The sequence below is a fragment of the Brettanomyces bruxellensis genome, chromosome 5, assembly GCF_011074885.1.
Source record: "Brettanomyces bruxellensis chromosome 5, complete sequence".
Lineage (NCBI taxonomy): Eukaryota > Fungi > Ascomycota > Pichiomycetes > Pichiales > Pichiaceae > Brettanomyces > Brettanomyces bruxellensis.
The window spans coordinates 1,015,894-1,043,269 of record NC_054686.1 but is presented as its reverse complement, the minus strand read 5'-3'; the positions used below and the strand labels follow the sequence as shown (position 1 = coordinate 1,043,269).

Genomic DNA, 27,376 nt, shown 5'->3' with positions numbered 1-27,376 from the left:
TTTATCTTTATGCACAATACAATAAATATAATCAGCCACATTCGCGTGAAATAAAATCGCTGAACAAAGTAAGAAATGTTTTCGTGTGATACAATGTAACATTGAAAATTTAAAATTTATTATCGTTCTTTTTTCCACCTTCTTTATTTCTACTTATTTTATGTGCACCTGATAGATAGCAGGGGTTCAGTTTCATCTTCGTTGTGCAACAACTCTATTAATATTTACTAATTTAGCTGTTAAGAATCACACAACAAAAGGGGAAAGCCGGCTTTGTGCGATAGGCGTATCCAAACGATTTCTGTCAACAAAAGAAATCAATGAGATACAGAGAACCGCGCCGTGGATCAGATTATTATAGAGGAGGTGGACACTCTGAATTTCACAGACCTAGACGCCCATTAACACCCGAATTGGATGAACGATATGATCATCGGTCAGATTATTCCCGTTTTGGCCGTGATGGCTATGCGGAAGATAGATATCATCAACACTCATATCACAGATCGCATGTTATTGAGCCTAGGAGAGAGCTAGCAAGACATGAACATCATGAACATCATGAAGGCAATGTTAAACTTGCCAGGGGTCCTTCCATTTCTAGGAGAGAGGAACGCAGTAACTATCAACAAATGAGCCGTTCGAACTCATCCGAAAAGAAGTTTGTTGATAGATCTAAAGCCATTCCAAGTCATTCAACCGGTCCTAAACTGCAGGCTTTGAGAACTGAGCCACTGAAGAAACACTATAATTATTTCGACATTAAAGATCAAAATCACTCGCTGGAGAAGAAGAGGAAGGTGGCACAGAGTATGAGTAGAACAGGAAAAAGTTATAAACTAGTATTGAAACCGATAGCGAACAAAGAAGGAAATAAGCATAATGGGTCTGGAGCCGCATCGGTTGTAGAGCAGATACGGGCACTACATCACAAGGTTGTTGATCCTCGAAAACATAATGACATCAGTTATAAAAAGGGTTCTGAGGGGACTTTTTTCCAAAACATTTCTGCATTGATCCCCGTTCATTATAAATACGATAGTAAGCATTCACTTGGTCCAGTCCCATCTACCGAGTTGGTTGCATGGGGATATTTACCGACAACATCACTTCAGATCATAAGGAATAACTTTTCAACTTTTGGTCCTCTTAAAGATGTTCGAGGGGTCGATGATAAGGATACAGCTGTACCTTTGGGGATTTGCAAGGTTTGCTTTGATGGGGACCCAGCAATTGCCCATGCACGTGTCCTGAAGGCTATTTCCAACACCAACATGAAATTGTTGATCTCCGGCAAGTTGATACATACCGGATTGAATGTGGACGATAAGTTGTTACATAAAATAACGGATGAGCTAATGGCGGAAAAGAGAAAGAAGGAAGCTGCCGAAAGAATCGAGGCGGCAAGACAGCGTACGCTACTTGTACAAAAGAAAAAGGAGGAGAGAATGTTGAAGAGAAAGATCGAGAGCAGATCATCATCTGTGACTTCAAACGTGCCAAAAGATGATGCTTCGAGTCTAAAGAAGGAAACTGCGGAAAGATTAGCGAGTGAACTTCCAAGGCTATCAGATCACGATCGTCACATTGTTCCGCTTTCTGAGGCCAGACTCCCCCCTACATACGGCAAGTATATAGATGACAGACCATTCATCTGGGTGTCAGATCGGTATGTGGACACGCGAAATGTCAGTTCTGCCACCATAAGGAAATTATTGTTGAGGTACAACTGTGCACGCGTTTTAACGCATAGGACTGGGTTCTATATTGTGTTCAATAACTTGAAGGATGCACAAATATGCTTTGATAAAGAGGATGGCCGCCCCATTTTTCATTATCGGATGTTTATGACATTTTATGTTCCAGACAGGATGATGTCAAGGACTAGAATTGGTGATAGGCTCAGCCCAGTTGGCCAGGCAAAGACTTTAATATTGAATGAGCTTAAGGGGTATCTTTTCAAGGATTTACGTGAAAAGGTGATTGGTCCGGCTATGATGAAAATCATGGATTCACCGAAGTACACGTCGAAAATCGAGGATTATCGTAAGAAAATGGAAGAAAAGAAGAGGCATGAGATAGAGGAGCAGCGTGCCAAACTAAAAGAGCACGAGAAGATTGAAAAGAATGAAGTTCAGAGCTTGCCAATCGGACTTGCACCTGTTGGTGTTAACCACCAGGTTGTTGATATATCATCGTTAATTTCCTCAAGACGTGGGGGCAGGTCCGAGGTCAGAAGAAAGCACCAGTCAACCGTCAAAAATAGACGAAACGTGCTGCCAATGTCACATGTTCTCAATGAATCAGACGGGGAGAATACCGAGAGTGAAGTGGAAAATGAAGAAGGTGGGGAAGAGGAAGAAGATGAGGATGAGGCAGAGGTCGAAGCAGAGGAAGAGATTGATCGTGTTGAGCTCAATAAGAGTGAACCTTCTTCGGAGAAGAGGAAAGCTACAGTTTCAGATTCTAAGAAGAAGGCCAGAAAACTTGCCAGAACCGAATCGCCAGGTGTTAAAACGTTATCTTCCGAGGAAGAAGAGTCGAAGGCCATACTTTCATCGCAGCCAACGACTCCAGAAACAGAAGAGCAAGAGAGTAAGATCACAAAGCCTATCAGCATTGATTCAAACTTTTTACCGACTGTCGATTCACCACAAGCTGCCTGCGAGGATAAATTCATCTCACAGGTGCCTAATCTTGATTGGCTCCAGGAAGTGATCAAAGATTCGGAAGACCTCAAGTTTTGCAAAGAAGCAATGCTGTCGATTGATGGCAGTATTAATAATGGCCATGAAGACATCAGATATTTTGCTTGGAAGCAAAAGCAGGACGAACAGCGGGAAGCTAGACTTCTCAAAGTTGCTGAGGCTGGAGAAGATGATGCATTGAAAGGGTTTATACGGGAGATTCGATCCAACAAGGAGCTCAAAAGCTCAACTGGCTCATTTAGAACATCTGGATATCGCAAGATGCCTGACAAGCTCAAGATTGACTATCTTCCCTACCGAAGAAGAATCAAAAAACCACTTACGACGATCCAGGAAGAGGATAATAACGATTCTGCAACTCAAGCAAATGCTGTATTCAGTTCCAGAGTGAACAGAGCAGCAAGCAGACGGTTTGCGGCAGATGTTTCTATGCAGAAGCAGATGCTCGGATCAGAATCAGATCTTCTTGAGCTTAACCAGTTATTGAAAAGACAGAAACCAGTGCAGTTTGCTCGATCTGCAATTCACAATTGGGGATTGTACGCATTGGAGCCGATTGCTGCCAAGGAAATGATTATAGAGTATGTTGGAGAAAGAATCAGGCAGAAAGTTGCAGAAGTCAGAGAGAAAAGATACCTCAAGTCTGGTATAGGATCGTCATACTTATTCCGGGTGGATGATAATACAGTGATCGACGCGTCGAAAAAGGGCGGAATTGCGAGATTTATAAACCACTGTTGCGATCCTTCTTGCACCGCCAAGATCATCAAGGTCGACGGAAAGAAGAGAATTGTTATTTATGCATTGAGGGATATTGCGGCCAACGAGGAACTAACTTATGACTACAAGTTTGAGAAAGAGACGAATCCAGAGGAGCGTATACCTTGTCTATGTGGTGCTCCAAATTGTAAGGGGTATTTGAATTGATTATAGTTTGTATAGTACCGGAAAATATAGGATTAAAGCGAAGGGAGGAAGAAAGTACAAATAACGAAATAGAAGTAGTAGAAATAGAAATGCTTGACGCATGGAATTCAGAATGACTTAGCATTAATCTGCAAATGCATTTTTCATAAAAGGATATGCCCGTTTATGCTATATTCATACATACCTGGGCCTTGCGTCCACTTATCTCTAGTAACTAGTAATTAAAAAGCGTACATTTTTAGTATATTGCTTGAATTTTGACTTATTCCACTCAATAAATGTGGTACTGTAAATATACTAGATGAAATAAAAACATATTCTTTCCTCCCCAAGGTTGCGAAAATAGGAAGAACTACCTTATCACAACTGTATCACAAATCATCCATTAGAGAGATCTAAATGAAGTCGAAGATAATTGTGCAATAGTAATAGAACTAACTCTTCCAGCCATATCACTAATGCAATAAATTAAATTTTACCTACTGTTGAGTATGATGTTCCCTTAGAAACTTGAAGAATACAAGGATTATCAATATACCAGAAGGTTTCATCAAAGAAATAATATAAGAAATCACAATATGTTCTTAATAGGTTTAAACTAATTATCCGAGATTCAAGTTTTAATTACTGATAATAAGATTATTGAAAAAGGAAAGTGTGTTGTGTTGATGATGACATTACAAATAAGGCTCACCTATATTGTCATTTGGCTAAAGTAGCTCAACCCAATCATGCGAACTGGCTTTTATCGGCTTGTTATCTGCCGCTTTGGTGTTTCTTTGCTTTGTTATTTCCCTTTTCATAATTTTTATACGTAGTATTTGTATTTGCCACATTCATTTCAAATAAGTGCTTTCCGTTATTATAAGTTATTCTACGTGGATAGAATTAGTAGTGGTTAAAGTTCAATCGGGGACAAAATTCTGAGGGAGAAAAAATAATGAATATGCTCTAATCAGCATGGATTCGTCTAGCGCTAATCGGCATATTAGCTAACCAGCACTATTTTGATGCGAAAATAATGATTCGTGTACTGTCTTTAAAAAAGCATTTACGGAAGACAATGGGAAACATGTTGTGGTGAAGCCTAGGGAAATTTAATGGAGATGGGATAAAGAAAAAATGTTGTGGAAGTAATAATGGGGTAGACGAAAAAAAAAAACAGTCTTGATAAACAAAAATTGTAGACCAGCAGCGACGCATTTGTGACCAAAAATTATGGGAAAAATTTTCCCGCCTTATACCCCGTTAGAAGAGTAAACAGGAGATGAAAGAAACCAACCCTAAAGTAACGGTGTGCCTTTTTTCTCTCACTCTAAGAGTTTAAAGTGTAAGTATATTTTTATCAATAGATAAGTATATACATTGAAAATAATGTCGGATCAAATGGATATTGATGATCGTTCGAGGGTAAGTAATCAATTGGTATAACTCTTTTTTTACGGCAGTGGTTATCGAAGCCAAAGTCATGCGAAATAAGCTGGATGCAATGATTTTTCAAGCAAGATAAACTGGATGTGGCGCTTTTTAAAGGTGAAGTGTTATCTTTTCTGTTTAAGCTGGAGAAGAGCACCATTTAACGTTAATGGATTGGGGCTCCGGCGTTTCAATTTGAAAAACGCTTTGTTGCCATGCAAAGAAAGAAAAGCATTAAAAGGAAAGGGGAGAGAGTACTAACAGGTTGAAAATAAAGGGTCGTGAAAGATCTCCTAGGAGAGAAGATGCTCGTGATAGGTCGAGGTCGCCAGGTCAAAGGGGAGGATACTATGGAAGACCTAGACGTGGTGGATATAGATTCAGAGAAGGTGGCAGACCAAGGGGACCACCACGTGAACACGTGTACGAGAATTCGGTGTTTGTTGGGAATCTTCCATACAGAACCTCGTGGCAGGACCTTAAGGATTGCTTCCGGGATGTTGGAGAAGTGCTTCATGCCGATATCATGAGCTTCCACGGTACTTCGAAGGGTATGGGAACTGTTGAGTTTGCGTCGAGGGAACTTGCCCAGAAGGCAATTCGCATGTTCGATCGTACAGACTTTATGGGACGTGAGATATTTGTCAGAGAGGACCAACCTCCTCCAACTGAGAGAGGTGAGGGAAGAGCAAGAGGCAGAGGTGGACGTGGTTTCGACCGTTTTGAGAGACGGCCACTGCCTGCTGTTGATGGATTCGAGGTGTATGTTGGAAATCTTCCATTTACGACGAACAACGAGGAGTTCCAAGACATTTTCAAGAATACCGGTGACGTTAAGAGTGCTGAAGTGAGGATGGGCAGAAACGGAAGGTCCAGAGGCTTCGGTATCATCATATATGGCAACGAGGAGGATGCCAAGAAGACGATCGAGGCCTTCGATGGTCAGGTTGTCGATGGCAGAACAATACAGGTTCGTTCTGGCAGATCTTCAAGAGGTGCTCCAGGTGCAGATGCCGGTGCAAGAAGAGATGCAGAGCCATCCAAGAACACCGACTTTGTTCGCGGTGTTTCTGGAGATGGTGCTCCAGGTGCAACTCTTTTCGTTTCCAACCTTCCTTGGGAAACCACGCAGTCTGACCTGTACGATCTCTTTGGCAGTATTGCCACTGTCGTCAAGGCCGAGATACAGTACGATGACCGTAACAGACCTTCTGGTAACGCAGTTGTTGAGCTTGGCGATGAGGAAGGTGCTGCAAATGCTCTTGCCCAGCTTGATGGATACGAGTATGGTAACAGAGACCTCCATATCTCCTATGCGAAAAGATTGCAGCCTCAGCTAGGTGCTCCAGCTGCAGCTGCGGCTCCAGTTGATGCCCCAGCACCAGTTGAAGCTTCAATTTCAGCTCCAATCTCGGCTCCAGTTTCAGAAGCTACCCAGGATGTGGAAATGCACGATGAACCAGCTCCAGCAGCTCCAGAATCTGTGGCAGATGCCTCTGTTGCACAGCCTGCCGTTGCTCAGCCCCAAGCGGCTGAGCCTGAAGAGCATATCGAGGAGTAGAGAGGGCGGTGAAGTTGCACCGGGTGGAATTTTGTAAACTAGAGAAATAGTGTTTAAAACTGGCATTCAATTTAATATTTTGTGCCTACCGTAATGCTTGTTTTCTGCTTTTATAAGTAAGCAATTCATTGCACTTTGAAACTCTGCTTCTTCTTCCTAACTTAAATATATGTATATTCTTTTTATTCGCTCAATGCTACTTTTATGCAGTTCTTTGACAGGCCGGGGAAAGAATTTAAAATAGAATAATGATTTATTTTAATTTACTCCTTCCTCTCTCCCTCCCAGTCCATTCTCACTACTCTACTGTTTGCTTCAAGTTGGCCTAAAAAAATGAATTACTATTAGTCTTCGATTATAAAATGAATTGGAACACACGCCAAAGCGATTGACGGGAAAAGGGACTTAGATCATGTTTTGAACTCCTTCGAGTGTGTCATACCAGCCTTCATGAATAAATAAAATCTCTTACCATATGCGACAGGCGAAATTGCACTGATTGTACTTTTCTTGTGCTTCATACTTCGGAAAAACGTCTCCAACCTTTTCCTCGTGGAATAGTTCGTAAGGCAGTCAATTATCGCCATGTAATACACGATTGGAAGCTCCTTGCCACTTTCATCTGCCGCTCGAATTCCTCCATCCGGTAGCGAAAATATCTTCGATGATGAAACGTCTCTTGTGGACAAAAATGGAGGATTCTGGCTAACTGGAGTGTTCATTTCCTCATCGGACATTTTGTGCACACCCAGTAAAAGCGAATAATCCATCGTATTAGTGGCTTCAAGGAACTTGACATCTTTCCTTAGCTGTTCTAGAACTGCCGTCTTCATCTCTGGCCCTAGATGTATTTTGGTGTTGGACCTGAGAAAATTCAAATCTTTCAAGCACAATGAAGTTTTCTGCTCCTCCGTGGCCTTTGCAATATCGGTATAACGCCCACAGGTCGAGCCTTTCAAATCAAACCGCTCGTGAATTTGGCTTGTAGGCGGGAAAATGTTGTTCATCACTACAAAGTGCAGTTGGACCAACCCATGCTTTGTATGCATCTTCAATCTATGTAATCCATAGAATTGGCATAGCAGGGTTCCTGGGTTCTCCATAACGTAATCATGGTACTGCTTTAAGATTCTTCTTAGATGACGATACTCAGAGTAGTGGATGGTCTTTATTATGAATCGGTAATCCCTGGAATAGTAGAAGAAAGAGCCACTTTTTCCAGGAGATCCCAATTCCGTGAGAGCCACCTTTTCTGTTAGTGAAAGCAAGTAATCGGCCTGATCCACGTGGAAAATACTCCTAAGATGGCGGAAAACTTCCGGAGCATAGTCCTTGAATTTGAATTCGTATTTCGAAAACGGCGTCTTGGCACCTCCCTCCCAATTAAAGACAATTTTGGACACTTCTCTGTAGTCCTTGTTCGTTAAAGGTTTTGGGATTTGCGAACGTCTGGAAACTGCAACCCTAATTCCAGTAATCATGTTGTATGCCAGAATGTAGTTGTGATGACCTTCCTGCACCTTTTGTCCAGGAATCACATATTTTTCACTGGGGCGATGCCTTGCTTCTTTGACAAACGATCCTGTTTTGGAGAATCGATGTTTTGAAGATGAGGGTCTCTTTGGTTTGGTGGAAGCATCATCATCTTTATCAAACTTCTTTTTGGCAAGCTCTGTTTTTTCGTATGCCTTCGGAATAATGATGGTCCCCGTTTCGTTGTAGCCACGTTTTGCTGAGGTGGAATCCCGGCTTGTCAATGCTCTCTGTGCTAAATAGTTTCTTCTGGAATTAAGAAGATCAACCGAAAAGCTGGGGCTTTTGAAATCCTTGATCGTGGGTCTTTTGTGCCCAATACTACTAGACAAATCCGTACTGCTGTAGCTTTTGATTCCCCTGGTGTGAAGTTCGTTCTTCGTTGTCTCTGCCATTTCAGTCATTTCTAACGGAGAACTGATCGGCTGTCCGGAAAGATCCTTACCGGACAATTTTGCCTTCGACCGAATCCGGTATGCATTCATATCCTGAAGAAGTTTGCTCGTGCTGTCCTGTGAAGCATTTCTAAATGAGCCTGAGTTGGTTCGCCACGGAAACGAATCCTCATTCCGTATATTACTTGAATTGCTGGTCGAAGGCAGTGTATCCGTATTGATCTTGCCAGAGTCTATGGAAATTCTCACAGTAGCCTCTGGTAGCACGACAGGGTCCACGGACACAGCCTGAATTGCCATTAAATGACTAGAAGACAATTGTAAATTGGTATATGCTCGAGCTCTATGTTTTTCTTTGATGTGTGTCTAAGACAGGGTAAATAGGTAATCTGAAACCGGATGTAGATATCTCCGATGATATAATTAAAAGCTCCCGTACTCTTTATGAGGAAAATATAGAGATCTTGTTTTTGTAAGTTTGAGGCACCGACGGAATGCTTGATGTTTGTATATATTGTTCCTATCGGGTATGGTTTTGTTTACCCCAGCGTCTTATACACATCAGTATTTTTTTTTTTTATTTTTTTTTTTTTCTGTGTTGTTTTATTTATCAGTGCCGTGCCTCTTCTTCATTCTTTTCTTGTTTAGGAATGTAGGACAGGATTAAGCGCTGTTGTGATACTCAGCTTTTGGAGACATAGTTGTTATATTTTTTGCAATGAATTTGAAGAATTTAGGTGTGTGTTGTTATTACTGTAAAACCATAATTATATCGGAAAATAATAACAACATCGGAAAATATTAGCTGCGCATAACTGATATTCTTTCTAGCATTGCGTGCGAATTTGTATTTCATCATTTATTGTACAGTTTCCTCTCAACAATTAACAGACTTTTTATTTAAGATTGTGGTCAGTTTTCCAACTGAAACATATTTGATTGTATCTATATTTCTTATACACCTCTTCCTGGTTTTTCATATTACCCATAACAAATTCATGTTAGAAAATGTATACTAATTCACAAATGTGGTAAATTCTGATCCATCATCTGTATCTCATTTGTTTGACGCGATGAAAAATTTCACCTGCTTCTATAAATCTTCCCGGATCACAGGATAACGAAAAGTCGTATTCAAGTTGTACTTAAGTAGTACTCAAGTTGTAGTCATTTTTCTTTTTAGATCTCTTATATTCAAACCCAAACAACAATGCTTGTAGCTGTGGCTAGGAATGCATGGAGAATTTACTCATCTGGATGTTTGCGGGGCTGTGCTGGCAAACTGCTTGCATTGAGATCGCGATCAAGTTATATAATCATATCGCGTCGTTTATCTCATAATGAAGCGCACATTGATCATATCTCACTTGCGGATATTGAGGTGATTACTGAACAGAAAGATAAAAAGCGTTCAAGGGGTAGGGCAGAAAAGAAGAATGAAGGTGCAAAGCAAAAAAAGAAAACCGAGAGTCTGAAAGCACAAACCAACGAAACCAATCCTGATGACTCCTTAACTGGTTTTTATCAGGATCTCAAAGATATGGTGGACCAGTTTTCAAATAGGGTGGATGGAGAATATGTGATTTTCACACAGGTTGGATCTTTCTATGAGCTTTACTTTGAACAGGCCGAGAAGTATGCGGGCATTCTAGGAATAACATTGACCAGAAAGCAGTTGAAATCGCAGAGTATACCGTTTGCAGGATTTCCGGATTACAAACTAGACAAGTATCTCAGGTTAATATTCTCAAAGGGGTTGAAGGCTGTGATCTGCAACCAGCGAAGGGACGAGTTCAGCAATGTCATAACAAGGCCGATTGACAGAATCGTGAGTCCAGGTACAGTTGTTGATGAAGGACTTCGAGATTATCACAGAAACAACCATTTGCTAGCCATCACTTTTCCAGAGGAGCCTTTCAAGCATTCGGTGATGGAGGGGAAAATAGGTCTCACGTGGTGCGATGTATCACTTGGAACATTCTATGTGCTGGAAACCAACTTCGAGAATCTTATGGCAGCAATCACTCGAATCAACCCTTCGGAGATAGTGGTAGATAGCAAATTTGATATTGAGTATCTATACAGTGGCAAATGGCACCCGCAGTTTACGGACTTAAAGTCTTACTACACTACGAGATTCCAGGTTCCTTCAACCAAACGAAAATTGCAGGATTACGCCTCCAAGTTTGCCGATAACAAAAAATTGGTGTTGTCGACATTCGATCTCCTGAAACAGAAGGAAATCTCTGCATCCAACTTGTTGCTGAACTACATAGCAGAGTGCTTGCCAAACTATAGTACAAACTTTCAGCTTCCAACCCGTTCCTTACCGAGTGAAGTTATGCAAATTGATCCTCGCGCTGCTAAGGATTTGGAATTAACTGAAACGATTAGGGGTGGAATGAGAGTCGGAGCTTTGGCCAACATCATTGATCGAACAGTGACAAATCCAGGTGCCAGGTTGCTCAGCAGTTGGCTCTTGATGCCTTCGACTAACATCAAAGAGATAAAGCAGAGACAACACTTCATCACTTTGATGTTGAAGTTCGGAAGCTTTACTGGTGAGCTAATTCAGCTTTTGAAACACACTGCTGATATTAGCCGGATTGTCAGACGAATTGATAATAATCGAGCTGCTTTTGCGGAGTACTTGGAAATATCATCCACAATTAGATACCTCGATAATATATACGATCTCATCAAGGAGAGACCAGAGATTTTCAAGGTCTTTTCTCCGATATTCAAAGCATTTATTGACGATGCATCTCTACACAAACTAGGAACGCATATCACAAAAACAATCGATTCTTCGGTTACTTTGAAAACAAATGACAACAACAACAACAACAACGGACTGAGACCGGATATTACAATTGCGAGAACAAACTGGAACATCAAAGCTGATGCATCTAAGAGAATGCACACACTTCGCTCGAAATACGATGACTGTCTGGAGAAATACAATCAGCTACTTGAAGATCTTGCAAAACAGTTATGCGAGGGAGAGACCACGGATTTGTCTCTGATCAGACATCTTAAAACGGGCGAGTTTCTAGTCAATGTTAGGATAAAAAACAAGAAATCAAAAGAGCTCATAGAAAATATCAAATACGAGAAGAAATACCACACCAGGACCTCTGTTAAGCTTCTGGTTCCTGAATGGAAGGAACTCGGTAACAGAATGGTTGCGATAGAGAACAACATAGCAATTGAAGAAATGAACATCACCAACGAGTTGAAGGCTAAAATTTTCAAACATAACAATTCGATAAAAGAAATGTCCCCCATCATCGAACTATTGGACACAACGCAATCTTTTGCCAACATGGCACAGGAGAAAAACCTAGTTTGCCCAATAGTCGACAAGACGACGGACTTTGACATTGTTGAAGGAAGACACTTGGTGGTGGAAGAGGGACTGCAGGACAGATCAATGGGAGTGGCAAACTTTACTTCAAACTCGTGCAAGTTGAAAAACGGGGAGGCATGGGTTATTACGGGCCCAAACATGGGCGGTAAGAGTACATTTTTGCGTCAGAATGCTTTAATAGCTATACTAGCACAAATAGGCTCATTTGTGCCGGCATCTTACGCGAGACTTGGAATAATTGATAAGATTTTCACGAGGGTTGGCTCCTCGGACAATATATTCAAAAACCAGTCCACTTTCATGGTTGAGATGAATGAAACAGCAATAATTTTGAGAGAGGCCACAGAGAGATCTTTGGTGATTGTGGATGAGCTTGGAAGAGGAACATCACCACAAGAAGGTGTTTCAATAGCATTTGCATCCTTGTATACTATGATTGAAAAGAACAAAAGTAAGGTCCTTTTTGCGACCCACTTTGGGATGGATCTGAAAAAGTATATAGACAAATATCCGGAGACCAAGAATGCCGTTGAATTCTACAAAACGGATCTTGAAGAGCTTCATGATACAAGCATTCCAATCGACAAAAGAATAATATTCCACCATACATTGTCAAAAGGGTTGAGCACACATTCTCATGCTCTACTCATTGCCGAATTGGCAGGCTTCCCCAAGTCGGCATTGGAAATTGCCAGAGAAAGTCTACCGGATGAGACGACCTCATGATACGACGAAAAAAACTCTACTCTATGCATTTGGATGCTTACCCATAAATATAGTAAAGATAGAATTTCATTTTAAAATCCCGGATTTGCAGGATCGTAGCTGTCGTTGCTATCTTCTTTCTCATCACTGTAGTCAGGAGGGTCTCGAGAATATTCGGCACTGTTACCTTTCTGATTGAAGCTGGAAGCGGCTGCATGCTCCTTGACCTGCCCAGATGCCGCTTTGGCTTGCTTCTGTATTAAGAATTGCATTTTCTCCATTAGAGAATCACCATTGTGTGCATTACCAGCTGGTTTTCCATAAGTGTGAGTCGTGGAAGAGGAAGAATACGAATTAGCATGTGAATTTGACAGTGAATTCGAAGATGCAGGCTGCCCGTACATATTCTGAACATAGGTGCTTCCGGAACTCAGGTTGGAGCTTTGCGGATTCATGATACTCATGAACTGTTTTTGTGCTTTGTTTAGAGCAGCAAGTTGTGCCTGGCTGGTATTGGCATGATCTGTACTATGGTGACGAGTATTGTTAGACGATTGCGATGGTTTCGCGTGCGATTGATACCCGCGTGGCTTAGAAGAAGGTAAAGCAGTAAAACGTGACTTTAAGTAGTTTGGAATCCTACCTCCAGATCCATGTTGCTGCCTTTTCTGTATCTGGCCATCCTTAGCTTTGCTTTTCCGTTGACGTTTTCTTTCTCTTTTGGCTCTACTCTCTTCCTCATCATCAGAATAATCCTGCTCACTCTCGGGCAATTCTTCATCGTTAACGTTACTTGCATCCGTACCTCGAATACTTCTAATTTGTGATGTCAGCGCAAATTGGGCAGATGGGACAACATAATAGACCTTCATTCCCTTTTCTATGTTACGGTCTTTCAACTCGGCTTCGTTGTTGAACTTAACCCGGAAAATTGGACATTGCAATCGTCCAAATATCTCAAATAGTATGCCCAAAGGAGAACGATTCTCTAAGCAAAGCACAGCACCTTCTCTCAAGACCTGGAGTTCAGCGGAGACTGCTGATTGGACAAGAACACTATTCTCGACTATGCTCGTAACTGTTCCAAGATACTTTATGGGCGTTGATTCCGGAATTGTGTAATCTTCTGGAAGCTCTGGTGCAACTTCAACTGATTTTTCATTCTTTGACCTTATGGGTCCTTCATCATCAGTCTCATGCTCTTCTATATCATCTTTAATATTTGCTTGCATTGAATCTGTCTCTGAATCGGATTCAGAACCACTGCTGGATACAGAGGATCCGGATTCTGAGTTGGAATTGGAATTGGAATCAGAATCGGAATCAGAATCGGAACCAGAGCCAGAATCAGAATCAGAATCAGAATCAGAATCACCTGAACTTGTACTAGTCTCCAAATTCGAAGAAGCCGAAAAAGATCCGGATCGCTTTCCCTTCTTATCATTTGCTATATCTTCATCTGAACTATACTGAATGTCGACATCCTTATTGAAGATCATATCTTCGTCGGCATTTGTAGAAGTAGCATCTAAATTTTTCTTATCGATGTTTTCATTACTTGGAGACATAGGACTTTGGTCGACGCCATCATTTTGATTGGCTGACATCGATAACTCTGATAGATAGAAATGTACCTATAAGTATTTGGAAGTATTCAGTATGATAAAAGTAAGAATTGTATACTGCTAAGACCATCACTTGCCTATATATGGTAAACTGTTGAAATGTTTTGGCGATCAAGGTAAAAAAAAAAAATTAAAAAATTTCAGCATCTTCGCACAACTGAAAAATTTTACCTACTGATTATATCTATTGGAACTGTCCTTCGTTGGGATACGTATATCGTTCACTGGATAGCAAGTTGCCCAAACCAAGTGTCAAAATACCGTACGATATTAAAAATGTCGAGCACGGTCAATGAGAAGACCAAGAAGAAGATCTTGGATGCAAGGATTCCTGCCCTTATTAGGAATGGAGTGCAAACTAAGCAGAGATCGTTTATCATTATGGTTGGTGACAAGTCTAGGGACCAAATCCCAAACTTACATTATCTTATGATGAACTCGGACTTGAAGATGAACAAATCGATTCTTTGGGCATATAAGAAGAAACTTTTGGGCTTCACCTCACACAGAAAGAAGCGGGAGAAGAAGATCAAGAAGGATATCAAGAGGGGAAGAAGAGAGCCGAATGAGCTCGATCCGTTTGAAGCATTCATTTCCAACCAGCAGATCAGGTACGTGTATTATAAGGAGACAGAGAAGATCCTTGGTAATACGTACGGAATGCTTATATTACAGGACTTTGAGGGATTAACCCCTAACTTAATGGCCCGGACGATTGAAACTGTCGAAGGTGGAGGAGTTATCGTCATGCTCTTGAAGTCGATGTCATCTTTGAAGCAGCTTTACACGATGACCATGGAGGTTCACTCCAGATATCGTACCGAGGCACATAACGATGTTGTTGCCAGGTTTAACGAGCGATTTTTGCTGTCTCTTGCTGATTGCAAGACGTGTCTAGTTGTTGACGATACTCTTAATGTTCTTCCTGTCTCCGGGGCTCGGAATGTTAGAAGACTACCCCCGGCAGATGAAGAGGAGATATCGCCAAAGCAGAAGGAGCTAGCAGACCTAAAGGAGAGCCTTGCCGATACTCAGCCGGCAGGATCGTTAGTTTCTCTTTGTAAGACAGTCAACCAAGCAGAGGCCGTTTTAAGATTTATCGATGCGATAGCGGAAAAGACTTTTAACACCACGGTGACACTTACAGCTGGAAGAGGACGTGGTAAGTCTGCTGCTCTCGGTATTGCGATTGCCGCCGCGGTCTCACAGGACTATTCGAATATATTTGTCACTTCACCTTCACCTGAAAACTTGAAGACGTTGTTTGAGTTCATCTTCAAGGGATTCGATGCCATGGGCTACGTTGAACACGCCGACTACGATATCATCCAGTCGACCAACCCGTCGTTCCATAAATCAATCGTGAGGGTTGATGTGAAGAGATCCACGCACAGACAAACCATCCAGTACATTTCACCAACCGACAGCCAGGTATTGGGCCAGGCCGAGCTCTTAATCATCGATGAGGCTGCAGCAATCCCTCTTCCTCTTGTGAAAAAGCTCCTTGGCTCGTATCTCGTGTTCATGTCATCCACAATAAACGGTTACGAGGGTACCGGACGGTCGCTCTCACTCAAGTTGATCGATCAATTGAGGAAGCAGGCCAAGAGTGTTGTCAAGGATGATGGGGAGGTGATAGAAAACCCATCCACGCGTTTGATTCCTGGCAACGGCACTTCGTTGGACGTTCGTGCAAGAAAACTTGTGGAGGCTACTTTGAGTGAGCCCATCAGATACGCTCCGGGAGACCCAGTGGAGGCATGGCTTAACAAGCTTCTTTGTCTTGATGTGAAGGTCGACAAAAATACAAAGTACGTAACAAGGGGATGCCCACATCCAAGCAAGTGCAGTCTTTTCTACATTAACCGGGACACACTTTTCTCCTATGATCCCGTCAGTGAGGCCTTCTTGCAAAAGATGATGGCTTTATTTGTGTCTTCGCACTACAAGAACTCGCCCAACGACCTCCAGTTGATGTCCGATGCTCCAGCACACCAGCTATATGCACTATTTGGCCCCGATGCTGGCAAAGACGGAAGCATTCCAACTCCGCTTTGTGTCATCCAGCTTGCCTTGGAGGGCGAGATCTCAAAGGAGAGTATCAGAAGAAGTTTGAGCCGCGGTTTGCGTGCTGGAGGTGATCTGATTCCATGGCTAGTCTCGCAACAGTTCCAGGATGATGACTTTGCATCTCTCTCTGGTGCAAGAGTCGTGCGAATAGCCACACATCCGGATTTCCAGAATATGGGATACGGCTCAAGAGCATTGGAGCTTTTATCGGACTACTTTGAGGGGAAGTTTGCAGATATAAACGAGTCCAAGACGATTGACGACAGCAAGTATGCCATCAAGCGTCTTTCTGATAGTGAACTCAAGAAATCAAGCTTGAAGGATAAGATTGCTCCAAGAAAGGGCGACGAATTGCCTCCGTTGTTCATCAATCTCTCGCACAAATCGCCTTATTATCTTCACTACATGGGTGTGTCCTATGGATTGACGGGTTCGCTTTTGAAGTTCTGGAAAAGATCAGGGTACAGTCCGGTCTACCTTAGACAAACAGCCAATGATCTTACTGGAGAGCACACATGCGTAATGCTGAAGGTTCTTCCTGAAAGAGAGGACAAGTGGTTAAAGGCATTCAGCAAGGATTTCCATAAGAGATTCCTCAGCTTGCTTTCATACAATTTCAAAGCCTTTGACTGCGTGCAGTCGCTAAGTTTGATAGATGCAACAAAAATAGGAGGCAGCGTTTCAGGCAAGGGTGAGTTGTCACGTGAAGATTTAGACGAGACATTCACTCCATTCGATCTCAAGAGACTGGAGTCGTACGCAAACAACTTATTGGATTACCACGTTATTTTAGATTTGGTGCCTGATATCTCGGAACTTTACTTCAAGGGAAGACTATCGGACACCGTTAAGCTTTCGCACGTCCAACTCGCTATTCTCTTATCGGTTGGTCTTCAGAGGAAAACTGTGGAGGATGTGGCTAGAGAGTTGAATATAGAGCAAAATCAAGCTCTAGCCATGTTTGCCAAAGTTGTCAGGAAGATATCTCTTCACTTTGGAGACATTCTAAAGAAATCCATCACCAAGACATTGCCACCTCTTGAAACAGAGGAGGAAAAGACAGATGGTTTAGCCAGTGCAGATCAGGCAGAATTTGAGATGGAGCAAGATCTCAATACTGCGGGTAAAAAGGCAGTTGATGAGGTGAAAACCAAACAGAACGAGCTAATCAATTCTCTCAAGCTTGACAAGTACGAGATAAAAGATGATTTGGACGACGAATGGAATGCAAACAAGCCAGAACTAGCCAAGGCTGCTAAAGTTAAGGGAACTGTGAGTATAAAGAGCGGAAAAAAGAAGAGAGCCAGAAAATCCGCCGAAGAAATATATAAGGAAGAGATAAATGGTGCACAAGGTGGAAATAGGAAGAAGAGAAGGCATCACAAATAAATCCGATTATCCTTGAGACTCGATCGTTTACGTCTACTTCGTTCTATATGTATAATAAATGCAATTTAAAGCGCAAAAAGAGAGGAGCGTAGACATTCATCAATCTATTTTTGTATTCCAACTTCTGAGTCCCTAACATGCCCGATTACAGTGTGGAAAACATCAGAAATCAGGGTGTCAAAGTCCGAGTCGTCGTTATTGATGAAATCATCAATGTGTAGCACACTCTTGGCATAATCGTTAAGAGCACCACCTGTACTTCTTACCTTATGTTCATCCTCACCATCGCAAAAAATGCCCTTGTGATAATGATAGTATTGGGGCCACACGCATTTAGTAAAATAGCCAGGTGGATCAGTCCAAACGCCAGCATCCACATTATACTTTCTGACCTGCCTCCTTCTCTTCAAAGTTTCGTAATCCGTCCTAAAGAAGAGTTTAATATCCATCAAGTCGACCAGCTGCTTGGATCCAAACATTAGGAACCCATCTATCAAATACACTTTGCGATCGAGGAAGGCTTTTTGGGCTAAAGTCCGAAGTTTATTATGAATGTCGGGCGACACACAAAAATGCTTATCAATCTGATTCGAAATATTTGTGGTTTCTAGATGCATATACTTCTGCCTATCAAATGTTTCATCCAGTTTTAATTTCTTGACTACTTCTGTTAAATTTTCAAAGTTTATTGCACCGGGACAATCCCAGTCGTATTCATGAATCTCCTCATTGTATGGGATTTGGTTGTCTGGAAGATAGAAATCATCCTCATGAATGATGCTTGAATCAGGGAAAATGGTGCCAAGAGCATTTGCAACAGTTGTTTTTCCAGAACTGGACGCCCCACTAAGACCAATTATAAGGGGTGCCGCCATTAAAGTCTAATTATATGATAAATAGTGAATATGTTACTTTCCGGCACAATCTAATAATGCTTCGGAGATAATACATCTGTCGTTCGCAGATCTCAGATAGAGAGCACACGAGAAAAGTTAAACATACTAAGGGATAAAAAAAAAAACGGGGCGAAAGAAAGGAAGAAATTTAATGAAAAAAAAAAAAAAGCATATATATATCCAGGATTGCATCAACCCCGCAGATATTTTCCGCCTGACTATCTTTGCCCTTTCCAGGGATCAAACGATAAAAAACTTCCCATTAAACAGCATAATTCAAATATGGTGGAGCAAATTAATGCAAACCCAACTGTTTTGGATGTTAGCGAGCTTCCAAGACGTGGAGATCAGGCTGACTATGTAGATAAGGAGAATATTGAGAGAAGTGAAGAAATACTCTATCAACATCGTCTTCAAGAGTTGTCACTTCTTACCGATTATGAAACACTTTACGATATTGAAGATACACCTGTGGAAGGCTTGAACGCGTCGTCATTGATTAAAGAGGAATCTAACATTAGCATCCAGAGTTCATTAAGCAACTTGGAGCCCATAGATGCACAAGAAATATACGATTTAACAGCATCAATATCAGATCCGGAACACCCACTCACTCTTGGACAGCTTGCCGTTGTCAATCTAAACGACATTGAAGTCAAAAATGCTTCTGACAAGTCTCAAATCGGGGAAATTCTATTGAGAATCACACCCACAATTTCACAGTGTTCACTTGCAACATTAATTGGTCTTGGTATACGAGTGAGACTCGACAGATGCCTACCAAAGAGGTTTCGGATTACAATTCTATTGAAAGAGGGAACACACCAAACAGAGAAGCAGGTCAACAAACAGTTAAATGACAAGGAAAGAGTTAGTGCCGCTGCAGAGAACCCTCAGCTACTTAAAGTGATAAGCAATATGCTCAGCTCATGCGAGTAACAGCTCTTATACATATTAGCATACATTACAGGTTAAATACAGGTCTATCCATTTAAGATAACGGCTGGATAAATTTGTCGTCATAATCGTAAGAAAGTATATAAACGTGAAATGTAAAGGTGACATAACGTAGCGTATAGATATGAGAAATGAGACATAAACGTGACATATAAGCTTAAGCATGGATTCATGTCATCCATTTATCATCTCCCTGGGATGGGATCATGACCACTTGTTAACCATAAAGGGGGAGGAATTATGATTCTGACCGTTATTACGATTGTTGTTGTCAGAAGTCAACATGTCAGTGCCAAATAAAGCATCCATGAGATCCGTATTCAATGCCATTGATGTCAATACATCGTTTATATTTGATCCTCCAGGAGTTGTTGCATTCGAATCGGCAACCGGAGAATCACCGTTTGAAGTATTAGTAATAGGAGGAGACCTACTTGCAGCTGAGCTATCTTGCTGAGAAGAGGCAGATCCCTCTCTATTTCCAGAGTGAATGGTATTAACCATGCCTGAGGGCATGATTCGTGATGATGATAGCATACTTGGAACTGTAATTTGTGAATTGTCATTACCATACCACATGGACTGCGGCGAAGACCTGAAAGAAGATGCTTGCTCGTTCGCAAAATTTGAATTAGCCATACCCCTGCTCATACCAGAACCTAAGAAGGCATGAGTCTGAGCAGAATCCGGTGGTAGTGACTGAACATAGCCTTGATAATTGCTTGATGGAACCTCAGAATTGTTGAAAATGAGCTTATTATGCTCTCCATTGCTATGCAAATTGGATTTCAAAGCTCTACGAATAGGCTTTGTTCCACCTGCAGATAACTGATTGGACACGGGTGCAGTTCCAGACTTAGAAAATGTAGCAGCTGTAAAAGATGGGGTTTGCTTCTTTGCCTTTTTAGTGGACGGCCTTGCCGACTGAGATCTTCTTTTTCTGTGCTTCTCGTGATTTAGATGGAACTTAAGCTTTCTAAAAGAGCCAGGAAGACTTGCAGAAACACTCGTTTGGCTACTTTCGCTCTTTCCATCAATACTTTTAGCGTTGCTCTTTGGAGCATCGTACTTCTTCACCAAAATCTGGATTATCCCCAAGTCATCAAGCAATGTTTCTATAATATCACTCATTCTCCTCATGGTTCCGTCAATCTTATGCAAATTGTTCAATATCAGCTTTCGAATCATGTTGATTTCCTTTAGTAAATGCTCAAGGTTGATTCCATACTCGGAGTCCAGGTAATCCAAGTCGACCACACTAGTGCGTCCACCAGAATGCTTAGAGCCCACAAATAGAATGTACGACAAGGTGAGCACCATTATCGCATTATAGCAATAGAAAACATCATAGTATATGGTTCCGTTAAAAAAACCATTAGCATCTGTGTAGGTGACTAACTCGGCCGTTTCAAACGAAGACAGAATGCCATGCACAAGCAAGTCTAATAAAGGATCTCCACGCTTGATATTGTAATTAGGAACACTAACAATATGAAGAAACATCGGCAAGGTCAGCGTGATATAGTAGTAATGATACTGGATGTGGAGTTTCGGCTTGTACCGTCTGATTGGCAAGGACTTGTAATCTTTCCACTGTTCGGGAAGGCTATCCCAGAAACTCTGCAACTCCCTTTGGCATGTTAATGCCTTTTCCAAGCTCCCCAAAGACAATGGCTCCTTCTGCGTTTTCTTCTTGTAATCCAAGATGAAGAATATGATTCTGGTCAATCTGACACTTTTGAAATAATACGTCTTGAAAAGCTCGTCCGGCTCATCGTCAATCTTTGGGAGTTCAACATCGATTTCCTCCCACGGAATTGCGCTTGCACGACCCAAGGAGCAGCACAATATGCTTTCATTCTTGGCAAGAGACCACATTATACGCTTCATCTCGTCCGACTTACCGTCATTGAACTTGTCGACGATCACTTTGCGATGCAAGCCCAAGCCCTTTGCCTGTATTGCAGCCATCTCCATCAAGCAATATCCACTTTCCCTGACCTTAATGCTCGATAGATAGGTGGAAAACAAAAAGAGCAACCTTATCCCGTCAATTGTTGGCGTTAGAACAACATCGGAAAGAGTGAGTCGAATAATGTCGATGAATCTGTCGGTCATCTCCAGATCCAAAACGGCACCTCTGGGCATTTCCGATTTCGAGGAGTACTGCATAAACCTGCGGCCTAGTATCCAAACCATGTATATACAGCATATTGCAGCCCCACTCAACCTCAGCGGCTCATTCATAGACCCCTTTGTCCGGGATGTCTTCTTTATCTCTTTCCAGAACAACTCATAACGCAGGTCGAATCGTTTGCGGTTGAAAATGAAATAGTACGGGTGCACTTTTTCAAAGAATACAGAAACATAAATGTCGGCCTCCTGCCTTCCTATAAGATTTATCAGTGGAAACCTGTCTACGTTTATTGTGTCCAAGTTATACAAATGAGTAGGGTATTGATACACGGGCTCATTCTCCGATGTGATGGTTTGTAGAGTGCTGTCTCTAATATCCTGTGTTGATGTCGGGGTGTGACGGGAAGATGACGATCGTTTGATGATGATGTCACACAATCCATTGAGAACCGAAGCAGTGCCGAAATTTCCAATGTAGTGCGTGTGGCCGAATCTATCCATGATAAGCCTGTCACTGTCACACTGCGCACTCTTTTTAACCTTAATACTTGGTGGGAGGCATGGAGGCTCTTGCTTGACTGCTGCCTCACTTGCAAGCAGCACCTTCTTATCTTTTGCAATCTGCAACTTGTTCAAATCCGTAGAGCTGGAGGATGCCGATGTTGATGAAGTTGAAGCTCGGTCTGCAGCATGTCTCGAATTACCAGAGAGATATCCATCCTTACATTCGTCCTCGGTGAGCGGCTTGATTGCATCTTCATTCAATGGGTATGAAGGCTCAGACTTGATCGATGCAGCATTTTGAACTTCATGGTTGTCACTCGAGCTGTCAGTAGACGGCATCTCGATCTTTAGCGAATGGCCCAAATCTATGAGCTCCTCGATATTGTACACATCCTTATCAGGAAACAACCCTATCACTAACGCCAACAAACATCGGTAATGCAAACTAACATTCTTGACAGGGCCGTAAAAACGCTTTTTCCGGGGTATCGAAGTCGTGCAGGCAACACCTGCCTTGCTGCATTGGATACACGGCGTAATATTATCATACTTCAGATCGTTGTTCGACACTCTACGGCATTTAATCTTTCTGATTTTGCATCTGTCGCATGAAAAAAGAGCTCTTTTCCGTCGGTCCATCGGCACGATTCTCCTTTTTCTTTGAAGCCTTGAGGACTTTCCACCACTTGATGCCTCTTTCATGATTTCGTTAGTTGTAGAGGATCAGTTTAGTGGATCCTAATAATTACCGCGAAATGTGCTTCAGTAAACGGTCATATGCTGTAAAAAGAGGCCAAAAGAAAGTAGTCGAATATTACGTACAGCAAAGAAAAAAAGAAGTTAGAAAAAAAAATTCATGTATTTAGTGGGGAAATATCTAAAACGCATTAAGCTAAAATAAGCAGTTTAGGAGATACTCCACACTATGGTGATTAATGAAGAATTTTATAAAGGGTGTGCAAAATTATCCTCTTTGTACATCCACAGCTCCAGAAAAGCAAATGTACATTGTCAATACAGGAAACCCGTTATTATTAAACACTCTACTAATCAGCATTATAAACACTTTCTATGGTGGTTCCCCGTATTTGTTTATCTAAATTATTCTAGATGAGGATTTTTATACGAGTGATCGGGTCCTTCATGAATTTTTCCTTTTTTTTTTTTTTTTTTTTTTTTTTTTTTTTTTTTTACTCTTTCTTTTCTTTCTGAAGTCACTCGTCCGACCTCTCTCAGCTGGTTTGCCATAGAAAATTTTGGTCGGATACGATTGTCCGCGGACTTTGGCGTGAAAATATACTGGTAAATTTTATTGGGACGCCGCCCGCTTCCTATTTGTATACTATTTGAATCTGTTTAATCAGCATTTTATTTTTATTCTATTTTACTTTGATTTTATTTTACTTTGATTTTATGTTATTTTTTCTTCTCTTCCGCCTGCAGGACGAGCCACCTTAACCGCCACAATTCAAATCCAAATTTCAATCGGTCAGCATGATTGTTGTTATCAGTAGATAAAAATCTGGGAGGGGAATTTTTTGATGGATCGGAGATTTGGGTAAATAGCATTTTACTGCAGTGCGTCCGTTACATAAATGCGTCACATTATCTTTTTTCTTCGCCTACCTTATACAATTCTCCTTTTAGTGAACACGCCCAGGCCATAAACTGAGTTTTGCAGCAATCTTTATTCCGACTGTGCCTCTCACTCATTTCATACCCTGGAATTTGGGGCAAGAAAACACATTTTACCAACAATGTCCCACACTGAGCAAGAGCCAAAGGGAGCCACCATGACTTCTTCGGTGGTTAATACCGTTAATACGATTATTGGATCCGGAATGCTCGTTCTCCCATATGCATTCAAGACGGATTCGATCTTTCTTGGAACAATTATTCTTCTTTTTGCCGCTGCTGCAAACAGCATTGGTCTGATTATCCAAGGAATGACTACTAAATTTGTTCACCAGGGGACTGCCACCTTCTTCACCATATGCACTCTCACGTATCCTCGTTTGAGCACCTTGTTTGACATTGCCATCTTTATGCAGTGCTTTGGTGTTGCAATTTCGTACATTGTGCTAACTGGCGATCTTATGCCGCTTGTCTTTTCAATTTCTGACTGGTCGGAGACTCAGAATAGGCTATTCTACATTTTGATTTCAACCGTCATCACAGTTCCTCTCTGCTTCCTTCATAAATTGGATAGCTTGAGATACACTTCGGTGGTTTCTTTAATTGCTATTGCTTATCTTGCTATCCTTATATATGCCCAGTTTGGTTATTCCTTGTCGCAGAATTTCCAAAACATCCCTCCTGAAAACATTGGACCCGTGTCCTACTTCACTCCAGAGGGAATAAAGCCCGTTTTCAAGACGCTTGGAGTGATTGTTCTTGCATACACTTGCCCTAACCAGTACTCGATTGTTACCGAATTGCAAAATCCAACAATCCACAGGATTAATAGAATTGTCTATCTCTCCATGGGTGTCATTACTGCGATTTTCTTCTCTGTTTCATTCTTCGGTTACATGACATTTGGTAATGCCTTGGGAGGAAACATCATTCTCATGTATGGAGATAACATCTACATTTCGTTAGGCCGTCTTTTGCTAGTCTTGATGGTTCTTCTCTCGTTCCCTCTCATGCTCTATCCTGCTAGATCGTCTTTCAATAACATTTACTTTGCATTCAAGGATTACCTATGGCATAAATGGCATCAATTCAACTCACGTGAGACCGCACCATTACTGCAGAATAACACTGCATCTGGTAATTCAGACAATACCGAGAATTGTGAGGTCTTTGCCGAGGACAAGTTGGGTGAAAAGGCTGTTCCATTCCCAGAATTCCGCTTCAGATGGATCACTGTGGTTTTGCTTGTGCTTTCATATTTAATTGCCATTTCCCTAGACTCATTCGAGCTTATTCTCTCTGTTGTTGGTGCCACAGGTGGCGTTTTAATCAGTTATGTTCTTCCCGGTTGCTATGGATACAAACTTCTTTGCACCGAAGATCCGCATCTACTTAAGATGTTGGATAAGCATGGAGGAGAAGATAGGTTCAGCAAGTTGTTTAAAAGCACGATACTTAGAAAGTGCTGCATTGGGTTGATTGTCTGGGGTTTGTTTAGCATGACCATCTGCCTTTACTCGAGTCTTTTCGAATAGTGTCGAAGCAAGCATATATACTATTAGGTATTACGTTTATTAAAAAATATATATATAAGCCTTTGATTCAGCTGTGGCCTATTAGTTTAATTGATTGATATCTGACCCAGGTGGAATGGGAATACTCTTGCTCGAGAATGAATCACAGAATATATTCAATTAAACGAAAGCCTATTTATGCAGCGGCCACTATTGCTGCAGCCGTTCAAAATTCACTAAGATTGCAAAGGAGGTGGGAGAAGAAATAGAGACAATAGTAACCAAAGAGACGGACAAATGTGAATTACTGCTCTTTTTCCTTTTCATCTTCATCATCACTTCTCACATCCTCAGCGGGGCTTCCCTTAACAACAGTAATGGCAACCCGGATGATCATCACCAGCCATATGATGGTGATGACCTGCAATCCAGATAAAAGGAAAACGAACAAGTCAATCTCGGCGTCAGTGTAGCAAATTTCATCGGAACCCGGCTGAAAACGAGAGCAATCTCTGTTCATTAGAGGTCTGGACTTGAAGGCCATGAAGTAAACAATGTAGTTGTAGAAACCATGACGCAAGACAATCCAACTGCACATAAATACAAGAAAGCAGTAGTCGCAAATGCGTCCGAATCCAGAGTACTTCAATATCTTCGAGAAAGAAAGAATCACATCGACTATATCCATAAGCAATAGAATTGCGTGGCCAGGGCATGTGAAGTATGTTATATAGGAGCCAATGCACAACATCGATGTGATTATGTGATGGCAGAACATCTGGACGTAGTCCTTACGCTTGTCCTCGATATTAAGCACGATAATCTGCTGCAACCAACAACCGGTCTGAATTAGGTAGTAGATTTTAAATAGGTATGACATGTGGTTGTGTGGCCAGGTGGCATACAATTGGGATGTGCTGAAAAAGTAATCGGAACCCCAGTAGATACAGAAGCCGAATATCCATGAGATACTGTAATACGCTAGAGACCATACTTGCTCCTTAAATCTCTGAATGGCCTTGTAGCTATGAATACCTGCGGCGTGGGCCAAGGGAGAGAACACAAAACGCATGAGAATACTTCTCACCATCATCAAGTTCACCATAACATTGATTATCACGTAAGCATCATCCATTCCGCGGTCATAAGTGTCCGAGTCCGGAAATTTATACTGCAATGTATAAAGCTTTGTCAAGGACTCGATCTTGAAGTACTTTACTCCGATCAAGACGGAAATATCGAATATGATTGAAAAAGCAATCTGCAAGTTGTCCAAACGGTGAGACTGCTCCATTTTATCCATGTCGATTTTTGCTTCCTCCCTTTCTGCTTTCTCAGCCTCTCTTTTAATGGCTGCAGCGATAGCACCATTGACTGGATTGTTCTCATCTGTGGCATACGAGCCCACATGTTGACGCATCCTTAGATCAGAGCCACCTTCCATGGTTCCGGGGGAATAATCTTGTGTTTCCGGCATAGTAACTGTTATTTAGTATACTTTCAAGGATACGAAAATAAACGAGCGAATAATCCTTATGGTCTCAATAACTAGATATTCCAAGACAGCTTTGCAGAAGGAATGATCGCGATAAAAACCAAATTCTGGATATGTTAGAAGACGAATGGTATATATTCAGATATATATATAAATATACCAATATATACCTGACCTTGGAATTCGAAAGTTAAAACTGGATTCAATAATCTGAGATCGTAACAAAACTGGGTGTGCGTTTTTCATCTGCATGCGAAACCTCTCCAGATCTGTTTTTGGGGTAATGAGGAGAAAATTTTCGGGGAGAAAAAAAAAAAAAAGGAAAACACTGAATAAATTTTTTTTAGCCAGGAACGAAAACAGCGACCGACAACGGTAATTATTCACCCCATGATTTTGACAATGCGAAACGCGTGCTTAAAGATATTTCACGATATTTCATATTTCGACATTTGGAAAAGAATTTGGACCCGCAGATAAACATGTATGTACGCAAATCCGGCTTTTATATATTTAATGCTTATTTTCACTTATGGTGCC

The 27,376-nt window shown here is 41.5% G+C and overlaps 11 protein-coding genes across 11 annotated transcripts; 6 read left to right on the top strand and 5 right to left on the bottom strand.

Moving 5' to 3' along the window:
* Nucleotides 1-320: 320 nt before the first annotated feature.
* On the top strand, nt 321-3,635 carry BRETT_004481 (uncharacterized protein; the record flags this gene model as incomplete). Its single annotated transcript, XM_041282977.1, has 1 exon — nt 321-3,635. The coding sequence occupies one exon, from the start codon at nt 321-323 to the stop codon at nt 3,633-3,635; it is 3,315 nt and encodes a 1,104-aa protein (XP_041135753.1).
* Nucleotides 3,636-5,009: 1,374 nt separating this feature from the next.
* Nucleotides 5,010-6,612, top strand: BRETT_004480 (uncharacterized protein; the record flags this gene model as incomplete). The annotated part of the gene is made up of 2 exons (XM_041282976.1): nt 5,010-5,045; nt 5,329-6,612. The coding sequence occupies 2 exons, from the start codon at nt 5,010-5,012 to the stop codon at nt 6,610-6,612; spliced, it is 1,320 nt and encodes a 439-aa protein (XP_041135752.1).
* A 410-nt stretch (nt 6,613-7,022) lies between these two features.
* On the bottom strand, nt 7,023-8,840 carry BRETT_004479 (uncharacterized protein; the record flags this gene model as incomplete). The annotated part of the gene is made up of 1 exon (XM_041282975.1): nt 7,023-8,840. The coding sequence occupies one exon, from the start codon at nt 8,838-8,840 to the stop codon at nt 7,023-7,025; it is 1,818 nt and encodes a 605-aa protein (XP_041135751.1).
* Nucleotides 8,841-9,750: 910 nt separating this feature from the next.
* Nucleotides 9,751-12,636, top strand: BRETT_004478 (uncharacterized protein; the record flags this gene model as incomplete). Its single annotated transcript, XM_041282974.1, has 1 exon — nt 9,751-12,636. The coding sequence occupies one exon, from the start codon at nt 9,751-9,753 to the stop codon at nt 12,634-12,636; it is 2,886 nt and encodes a 961-aa protein (XP_041135750.1).
* A 71-nt stretch (nt 12,637-12,707) lies between these two features.
* BRETT_004477 (uncharacterized protein) lies at nt 12,708-14,222 on the bottom strand (the record flags this gene model as incomplete). The annotated part of the gene is made up of 1 exon (XM_041282973.1): nt 12,708-14,222. One exon carries the CDS (start codon nt 14,220-14,222, stop codon nt 12,708-12,710), a length of 1,515 nt encoding a protein of 504 aa, XP_041135749.1.
* A 294-nt stretch (nt 14,223-14,516) lies between these two features.
* On the top strand, nt 14,517-17,699 carry KRE33 (killer toxin resistant protein; the record flags this gene model as incomplete). Its single annotated transcript, XM_041282972.1, has 1 exon — nt 14,517-17,699. One exon carries the CDS (start codon nt 14,517-14,519, stop codon nt 17,697-17,699), a length of 3,183 nt encoding a protein of 1,060 aa, XP_041135748.1.
* A 104-nt stretch (nt 17,700-17,803) lies between these two features.
* Nucleotides 17,804-18,574, bottom strand: BRETT_004475 (uncharacterized protein; the record flags this gene model as incomplete). The annotated part of the gene is made up of 1 exon (XM_041282971.1): nt 17,804-18,574. One exon carries the CDS (start codon nt 18,572-18,574, stop codon nt 17,804-17,806), a length of 771 nt encoding a protein of 256 aa, XP_041135747.1.
* A 303-nt stretch (nt 18,575-18,877) lies between these two features.
* BRETT_004474 (uncharacterized protein) lies at nt 18,878-19,534 on the top strand (the record flags this gene model as incomplete). Its single annotated transcript, XM_041282970.1, has 1 exon — nt 18,878-19,534. The coding sequence occupies one exon, from the start codon at nt 18,878-18,880 to the stop codon at nt 19,532-19,534; it is 657 nt and encodes a 218-aa protein (XP_041135746.1).
* A 222-nt stretch (nt 19,535-19,756) lies between these two features.
* On the bottom strand, nt 19,757-22,894 carry BRETT_004473 (uncharacterized protein; the record flags this gene model as incomplete). The annotated part of the gene is made up of 1 exon (XM_041282969.1): nt 19,757-22,894. One exon carries the CDS (start codon nt 22,892-22,894, stop codon nt 19,757-19,759), a length of 3,138 nt encoding a protein of 1,045 aa, XP_041135745.1.
* A 1,055-nt stretch (nt 22,895-23,949) lies between these two features.
* BRETT_004472 (uncharacterized protein) lies at nt 23,950-25,362 on the top strand (the record flags this gene model as incomplete). The annotated part of the gene is made up of 1 exon (XM_041282968.1): nt 23,950-25,362. The coding sequence occupies one exon, from the start codon at nt 23,950-23,952 to the stop codon at nt 25,360-25,362; it is 1,413 nt and encodes a 470-aa protein (XP_041135744.1).
* A 283-nt stretch (nt 25,363-25,645) lies between these two features.
* On the bottom strand, nt 25,646-26,818 carry BRETT_004471 (uncharacterized protein; the record flags this gene model as incomplete). Its single annotated transcript, XM_041282967.1, has 1 exon — nt 25,646-26,818. One exon carries the CDS (start codon nt 26,816-26,818, stop codon nt 25,646-25,648), a length of 1,173 nt encoding a protein of 390 aa, XP_041135743.1.
* Between the last annotated feature and the right edge of the window lie 558 nt (nt 26,819-27,376).